This window comes from Acipenser ruthenus, chromosome 1 (assembly GCF_902713425.1).
Source record: "Acipenser ruthenus chromosome 1, fAciRut3.2 maternal haplotype, whole genome shotgun sequence".
In the NCBI taxonomy this organism is placed as follows: Eukaryota; Metazoa; Chordata; class Actinopteri; order Acipenseriformes; family Acipenseridae; genus Acipenser; species Acipenser ruthenus.
Genome location: NC_081189.1, coordinates 62,494,217 through 62,503,008, shown reverse-complemented (window position 1 = coordinate 62,503,008; position 8,792 = coordinate 62,494,217). Strand labels below are relative to the sequence as shown.

The following is an 8,792-nucleotide window of genomic DNA, read 5'->3' as shown; positions in this document are numbered from 1 at the left end:
CTCTGCCAATTGTGCCAACTCGAGTGGTGATGTTTTCACTCATTCTGAGGGTTTTGTAGAGCAAATTTTGTTATTGTAATTACATTTTTATATACTCGAACGTGCTTTGCCTGCTTTTACCATAAACATATATAACATAGGCACCAGCAACATGTAGTGAACAGGTAATGTATACAGGTACTGTGTATTCACAGCATTACAAAAGCAAACTTGATTCATTTGATGGTGCTGTCTTTGCTGATCTAGTATGTGTTATGGTGAATTATACAACAACTGGATGCTGTTCTTCCATTGTTTTCTATGATCAGGTATTCTGTTTTTACTCAATAACAGAACGGAAATTAAAGAATGGCTGAGAAGATGGCACTAATTGATGACACCTGCTCTAAAACCACTGTTTACTGATTAACTGCTCAAGGCTATCAAGCTCACCAGTTAAATAAATACAAAAAACTTAGGACAAAGAATTAAAGTGAATTAAGTTCATGGCGGGCAACTAGAAGTGTCAGCTTCTGTACGAAGTAAAGCACATTGTCTAAAATAAGAACCGCTGTGAAAAACTATGACATTGTAATTTGGAGCGTCTTACTCTAATCATTAACATGGGTGACAGGTTTTAACCTGTTCATGATTCAATATGAACATCTAGACAAAATAAAAACCAGCAACACTGTTTTATTAATAATTTATTGCCAGTAGGAAAGAGTGAGCTAATGGTAGTATCCAATAAAAACCTTTACAAGACCATTGTATCTCAGACATATACAGACACGGCGGGGGGTCAAATGTATTGGGTGCCATGTTTCTGAAGAAACAAAAAAAGTATACAGTTACAGTTTACAAAAATGCAGTCCCTCATTTAAGACATGTCTTAATCTCACAACCAAAAAGTAGCAAAATGTTACTCACGTTTACACAGTTTGCATTTGGTACATTTGTTGAAATGCTCATGAATAAATTCAGTCATACAAAGATACAGTGAAATCCCATCCACTATTTGTTTCTGGGTGCGGATATAATGTCACACTTAAACACCACTAAAATCTGTTTTGGAAAAAAATAACAAAACATAAAATATCTACAAAACCTACTTAAAACTTTAAATCAGAACTGTACATTAAAATTTACATAAAAATGAATGAAGTGGAATTTTTTTAATTAAAAAACAAAAATAGACTTATCACTTTGAAATGTATGTTTTCACAATTGTACATGTGTTTCTAATTCCTTCAAAGGTTGTGCATGATGCCATAAACTGTACAGTACTGCAAGAGATAGGACTTGTGAAGTAAATAAGCTTATTCCAGTGCAGCCATGCTAGAATTAGGATTACTGAAAACATCTTGAAAGCATTCTTTGCAAAGGAAGAAAGCACAGACCTTGACAATTATATAACAATTTTTAGTTTTTAGTTTTGTTTGTTTTTTGTTTAAAGGGTCCAGGCACTTTACTTTTAATACAGTGTCAGACTTCAGTGTGCTGCTGGGGATCCAGTGGAGGAATGGTCACATTGTCAAAGTGGCCTTCTTCCCCACTTTCATAGTCACTCATCATGACTTCAGATTCCTCACAGCACGCAGAGACGTCAGAGCAGGAGGCTGTGGATGTGTACAAAGACATAGACATGTTGTCCACATTGGCAGCCTCAAAGTCCCCACTGTACCCCAAACTGTACGGCGGGTAGGCTCCCCTGTAACCGCTTGTTCCAATGGCTGTGCTCTGTGGTTCTGACAAATCAGAATTGTAGTGATGTGGCAGGTACTGGTTATAGCGCTGCCTGCTATGAGTGGATGAACCTAAACTTCCAGCTGTGGGCCTGTCCCGAGGATGTTGTATAGATTCAAACTGATCATTATACTCTGGCAATGGTGGCAGCTCCTCGTGGACAGGGAAGTCATCTGGCGGTGGAGGGAAGTCACTTTCTATGTCATAGCCTCCAGGGTAGTAGTCGGTATCAATGGCATTGGGATCTGTGTACAGCTGGACTGGTGCTTCAACAATTTCAAACTGGGGGAATTCTTGGATACCAGGAAGCTGAACACTAGGCATCCAATCAGAGGTGTCCCAGTGATACCCTGTGTCACAAAAACAAAACATCAGGAAAACAGATCACACTCCATCAACACCAATAGTATTAATCTGATGACTCACAAATTGATTCAGTTACAGGGTTAGAATTTTTTAAAAAAAGTTCTAAAAAGAAAACAAACAAACAATACTGTTCACATTTGGATTAACAAAACAAAGCAAGACACAGCAACAATTTTAGCTTCATTAAAAACAAGCTGAACAAAAAAAGAAAACATTAATACAAATGAATGGACTACATTAATACTCCACAAAAAAGTTACAGTTCTTAAAATCAAATTTGGTGGCTTAAAATAAATAAATATTACTGTAAAAGTCTGAATATTGGCATCTCTTAAGATTTACTGGTAAAAGTAAAAATGTAAAAACGGTAAATGTCAGAAATAAACCTGATAAAGCTTCATTTACAGGTAAATCTTAAGAAATGGCAGCATTACAATAACATTGTAATACTTGTGCAGGCATATCACTTTTTAGAAATTATTTTTTGCGTGATAGATTTTAAAGCAGATGCATTTCAAACCCTCATCAATGCTAACGTCTTTATCTAGCACATAAACATCAGAAAACTTGCGTCGCAAATTTTCAAATCACGTCATATACTGTATCTTCCCCAGTTTCAGGCACAAGCGTATAACGCTGTTATATGAATTATTATCTGTGTAGTGTAGGTACAATAAATAAATAGGTCGTTTTGACCAGTACCAAATCTGACAAGGCTTCCTTATAACCTGTAACACCAACAAATAAATAAATAAATGTCCTTGTTTTATTCTCTGTAAATACACAGGCATCCATTTTTCACTCTCAGCTGTGTGTATATAGATGACCCGGTCTGTCAAACACATTTCTTACGGACTGCTGCCATCGGCCAGTAAAAAATAAAACTCCATACACTTTTACATTACAGATTTCTTATTTTTTCCATTGAAGCATATTAAAAAGACATGTTAAACTTTGCAGATGCACATATAAGCGCCAGCACGCTATTTTCACGGGAGTAACACATTTGGACTCGCATGCGCTCCACGTGGAAATCACGGGATAAGCAGCTGGGTGGTTAATGATTATTATGTTAGTGGCAAATGTGTATGCAGAAATCTATTGTTCGACATTAACCCTTTGCGGTCCTATGTCAGACATTACAATTTTCCCTTTCCGGTCATCAAAAACATGTAAAAGCACAGGTCTCTAGTCGTTTTTTCTTAGGAAAAAGCCAAGAAAACCATTCAATGGCCGAGTAAGACCGATAAGAGCCAAGAGAAGCCAAAAAAAAAGGGGGCGTATCTCAGCAATACACATAGCCCCGGCACCACAGAGATGACATGACCATAAACAAAAAGATGGCTGCTTCCGCATCCAACGCTCAAAGAATATCGCGGACATTTGCAGAGCTTTTTGAGATGTTATAGTAATAAATGACTTGTATCGCATTATTGAGGAGTTTAGTGATAAAACGAGTGATTAGGAGATGATTTATCAATATGCACGACTATGAAGAGGTATGTGAAATACAGCGAACAAGGGGTGGGACGGGGCTGAAGATGCAGTACTGAGTGTCGTGTTGATATGCAGTGCCTTTTAAACATGTTTTACTGTGAAAAAAAATACTTCTAAAGCAGAGCGTGTAAAATAAACAGCGCGTGTGAAAATAAATTGGTCCTGACGCGCTGAATAAATGGACCGCTAAGGGTTAATGATTATATTGTTAATTGCCAATTTATATGCAGGAATAAATACATTCCTTGAATGTAAATGTCTGAAAAGCTATTTATTTCTTTATAATTTTGGACATTTACCACCTTATTTGGTAAATATTGACATTTACCGGTAAAACTTGAGATTGAACAGATTCTTACTTTTACCGTAACACACACATATATATACAAATAAACATTAGTCATGTACATACACTTGTGTTGCATCGTTTTTTATTTGCTGTACAGAGCACATGATGCATGTTAAAGTGAAAGATGAGTATGAGCATAAAGCAAACAAAGAAATTCATGCAAGTCACCTCTTGGATTCCTGAGGTCATGAGCCGCAAAAGACTCTTTAGGATGACAGAGAAAGAAGAGAAATAAGAAAACATATGAAGTTAAGGACAAGGTCTTTAAAGGCCAAGGAAGGAATAAAAGAACATCCAAAGTATTTATATTATCCAATCACAAAGCACTACAATCAACTGCCGTTTACTGTATCATAAGGTTTAAGAAGTTTCAGAATTATGCAGACCATTTTAAGTATATTATACTGTTTTGTTACTTGGCAAAGTTAAGAAATCATTAAACATGATTCTAATCCCAAAATTTCTGACTCAGCAGTGTTTTGTTTTTTATTTATTTGTGTATGTTAAAATTGATTACACAAAATAATAATAAACTTGTGATTTATAAATCTAGAATTCAAGTCATCACATGCTTTTAACTCCTAGGTAAGAGGATAATAGAAGTTTTTTTTAAACATGTGATCCTTTCCTGATGAAGTACACAGTATACATAAAAGTTACTGAGTAAGAAATATCTAACATTGTGTATTTGTCTTTTACTACATTAAGTCTTTGAACATAGGCACACTGAACATTGTATGAGCTGTTGCCACATGGTCAAAATAAAAGTAGTTTAAAATTAACCTTGTGAACTTTTTTGCTTATTTTTCCACCAGTGAACCTAATGTTACATTGTACAAGCAAAAAAATACAGTAAAGTTTTTAATGCATAATGCAAGTGTTTGGATATTAACAAGTGATCACAAAAAAAAAAAAAAACCCTTAAAGAATGGGTACAAAATAAATCTACCATACACTTATTACAGTACTTCAATGCTCATACACAGCATGGAAGAAAGAAGCAAAAGACAATTCTCATGGATAAACGTGATGCTTTTAAGACCTATTTTTATATTCTCTCTGTGCTGTGTGTGTTTATGTTCCTTGAGGGATGTAAAAAGCTAAACATTTAAAAGTTTCCATATATTTGTCAACAAATGCAGCAACCTAAATCTCTTTCTCAAAATCAAACATAGGGTGAGCAGGCATTATTAAGAGGTCAGGTCAGCGGGGGGGCAGAGTGCCACGAAAACAAAGTTAACCATTAAAAGGTGAGTGAATGTTAAGTTACTTCAGCCGAGAACCTTCATTTGTCAAACCAGACCAAATCAGAAATACTGTAAAGTGTTAACCATTTTATATGCTACATTTGTTTTGTTTAAACTCTGCATGTGGCATGGAAATTCAAAACTTTGAGAATCTCAAAAGCGGCAGTTTCTGTACGATGAATTATTCTCATGATTACCATAGGGAGATTTTTCTTTGAATATTGCCACAAACACACACACAACCACACACATTTTATACTTCATTTAAAATGAATTGTGTCTCATTAAATATGTACAAATACATTTTAAATGCTAGAATAGAAATAAAGTATAAGCACAGAGAAGGGTTGAGTGTAGGCAGTGTATTCATGTGGAAGAGTGTTTTAAAAAGTAAAAGGCATAGACCGCTATAGAGATAGGAAAAGCATTTTATCACTAGAGAATCTCACAGCCTTTTAGTTGCTTCCTTCTTTACTGATATAAATCAAAACTTACAAGCAGCCCCTAGTTAATCCCTGCTCTCGCTCTGTGGAGAGATTTGATCCATATGGGAGCTGAAGCCGCAGAAAGAAAAAGAAAGAAAAAAAAAATACAAGTAACAAATGACCCTTGACCACCTTTCACACGGATACAAAAACATCTAAAGCTTTGTAGAGGAAAAACATCAAGTACAAAGCACAAGGTTCAAATTAATAAATTACTCCCAATATTTTCTAGTAATTTAAAAAAAAAGGTTGTGTGTGCAGTAGAATTTCTTCACAAATATCGTCCAGATTAAGGTGATCAGACAAAACAAAACTTATGACCCCTTAATGTATTAGATTACATTATTAATTCATTGGAGAATTTTATACATACCATTATCGTCACATGATTCTGACTGAAAAGAACTGAGGGACTGAACTTCAGACATGCTTCCACATGTGTTATATGGATGACAAGCACTTTTTTCAATAGGCTTCTTTGACAAGCACGGACCAAGATCAACTACTTTCGCTAGAAAAAAGACATAGCATTTATTAATGATGCATTTTCATTCAATATGCCACAGAACCGTTTCAAACAAATACATTTAAAATACTTCCAATGTAGGAAACATTTCACACGAAGCAATAAGGCAGGAGAGGGCATGGGTTGTGGTGGATATTGTCACTTCTTGATGCATTGTTAGGTATGCAGCCTGCAACCAACCAAAAAGTAACAATATCTAACACAACCCGTGTCCTCAAGTGCCTTATTGCTTTTATAAAACATATTTATAAACCTTCCATAAAAAAAGAAAGGAAAATGTCTAGTTTTTAAATATTTAACATTTTGAGGTGTAACCTTCCACAACAATAAATAGTCCCCATGAACTAAAAATCATATTTTGGTAAAACATTTGCATTCGTTATTGTTTGTTTCATTAAATGCAATTCTTTTTCTTTTAAAACTTACTATAAAAACCTTTCTTAACCCTTTGCGGTCCATTGTCGGACCTGGTCCGACATTGCAATTATTCCTATCAGGTCCATTGTCGGACGCTGTCCGACATCATTATAGAAACGCAAAAAACGGGTTTCTAGTCGTTTTTTCTCCAGAAAAAGCAGAGAAAACCATTCAATGGCCGAGTGGGAACGACAGGAGCCGAGACAAGTCGGGGGAAAAAAAAAAAAGGCGTATATCATGAATAGTCACACATGGCCCTGGTATCAGATAACGGGGCGGTCGTAAGTAAACAAGCTGGCTGATACTGTGTCAGCGCACAGAGAACACTGACATTTGCAGAGCATTTTTGAGATGTTATAGTAATAAAATAATGACTTGGATTGCATTATTGAGGAGTTTGGTGATAAAACAAGTGATCAGGAGATGATTGGTCGGTATGTACGACTATTATTATTATTATTATTATTATTTATTTCTTACATAGGAAAAAGCTATAGTGAACGAAAGGGTGGGGCGGGGCTGGAGATGCCTAGTGAATGCTTTGTTGATATGCAGGGCCTTTTAAACCCGTTTGACTGGAAAAAATACTTTTAAACAGCGCGTCTAAAATTAACTGCGCGTGTGAAAATAAAAATTGGACCTGACGTGCCTGACACGCACTTAATAAATGGACTTCAAAGGGTTAAATGGTGTTCCAGTTAATTTATTTGACTTTAAAAATACCAGGAATGGATCAAACTGCCATGCAACGGGAGTCTTACTTTCATCCCTGTACCTGTTATACAAGAGGTTTTAAAAAAAAAAAAAAAAAAATCAATAGCGACACCGTTGGTACATCTGTCCTCTCAACCAAAAGAGAACACAAAATGGGAGACTTTCACAAATACATTGTTTGAAGTTGTGAATTCTGTTTCACTAAACTCCAGGATAAACTTAGCGAGGGGCATTTATATGTCTGTTTATTCCAGCATGGAGCCCGACATCACTGACATATTGAAGTTTGATTATATGAGTCTGCATTCCTCAAGTGAGCTGTCTGTTGACATTTCTGTTGTTTCAATGAGCCTGATAGACCATCAATCAGCCTTAACAGCTCACTATAAATCACACGTTTTTCTAAGAAATTTGTTTTTTACTCCAATACACATTGCAAATGGATCACTGAAGATGCAGGACAGAAAAGAGAGTTTGGAATTACTGAAAATTTTACCAAACAAGATTCTGATGCAGCAAAGACAGACAAGTGGTATACTTTGAAAAGCACAGTATCTGTGTGATTTGTGCCAGCACTTACTTTGTACACAATTGCAAATGAAGCCCATTCTGTTCAAATGTTTATTTATTCAAAATGTTGATACTTATTTACATCATTTCAGTTGTGCAGTTTTGTATGTACATTATATAACTGTATATACACACATTTATTTTCAAATATTTGTTTTTATTTCATATTTTATCATTTTTTAAGTATGCGTGTTATGTAATGTTTCTGTATATAAACACATTTCTGTTCAAATGACCATTTATTTACAATGTTTTGGTTGAACAGATGCTTTATATGGCGTTCCTGAATAAAACTACAACTTACATTCAATTGTTTGTCCTTTCATTATAATATTTATGTTGTTTTTAATATGCCGGTCAAATTGACCGGTCATGGTTGTTCTAGGTATGCCTATAAAAGGTTTTAACTGCCCAATTTGTTTGTTTGGAGGTATTCATTTAATTGAGTTTTTTCTAGTATGTCAATATTCCTTCAGTTTTGGAAGAGTTGCTTTTATGGATCGATGCGACTTTTCTGTAAATATTTTTTGCCATGGGCGTAATCAGTTCAAAAAGTGATGCTGTCTATATCTTCCATGACAGCAAGGTATTTTGACAAGTGTTTTCTTTAATGCTGCATAGTGCAGTGATAGGTGGTTAGCACAGGTACAGTGATTTCCCATTGTTGCTAAATAGTTCCTAATCGTAACACATTCTGATGGATATTGTCACTGCTTGGAACATTGACTGACCAACGTTCTAACACTCAGGTTTTAGAACATACATTAAAGTATTAAATTACAAAAGAATCATACATTCATATTCTTCACACATCTCTTAGCTTTACATTCATTTATGTCTATGCAGGGAATAATGATTCCTATATCATTTTGCAGTACCTATCTATCTCATTAAGG

At 35.2% G+C, this 8,792-nt stretch overlaps 1 protein-coding gene across 7 annotated transcripts in view; it reads right to left on the bottom strand.

Moving 5' to 3' along the window:
• Positions 1-670: 670 nt before the first annotated feature.
• LOC117420672 (protocadherin Fat 1-like) overlaps positions 671-8,792 on the bottom strand; it is a 75,095-nt gene continuing 66,973 nt past the window's right edge. For 4 of the 7 annotated variants that reach the window (XM_059027148.1, XM_059027175.1, XM_034034195.3 and 1 more), the window contains 3 exons: positions 6,043-6,180; positions 4,106-4,141; positions 671-2,075 (listed from right to left, as the gene is read on the bottom strand). In XM_059027148.1, coding sequence (XP_058883131.1) covers positions 1,465-2,075; positions 4,106-4,141; positions 6,043-6,180 — 785 coding nt within the window. In that variant the 3' untranslated portion in view covers positions 671-1,464. Of the gene's footprint in view, positions 2,076-4,105; positions 4,142-5,679; positions 5,739-6,042; positions 6,181-8,792 lie in introns of all 7 variants that reach the window. The other 3 variants (XM_059027169.1, XM_059027172.1, XM_059027155.1) reach the window with 3 other exon arrangements.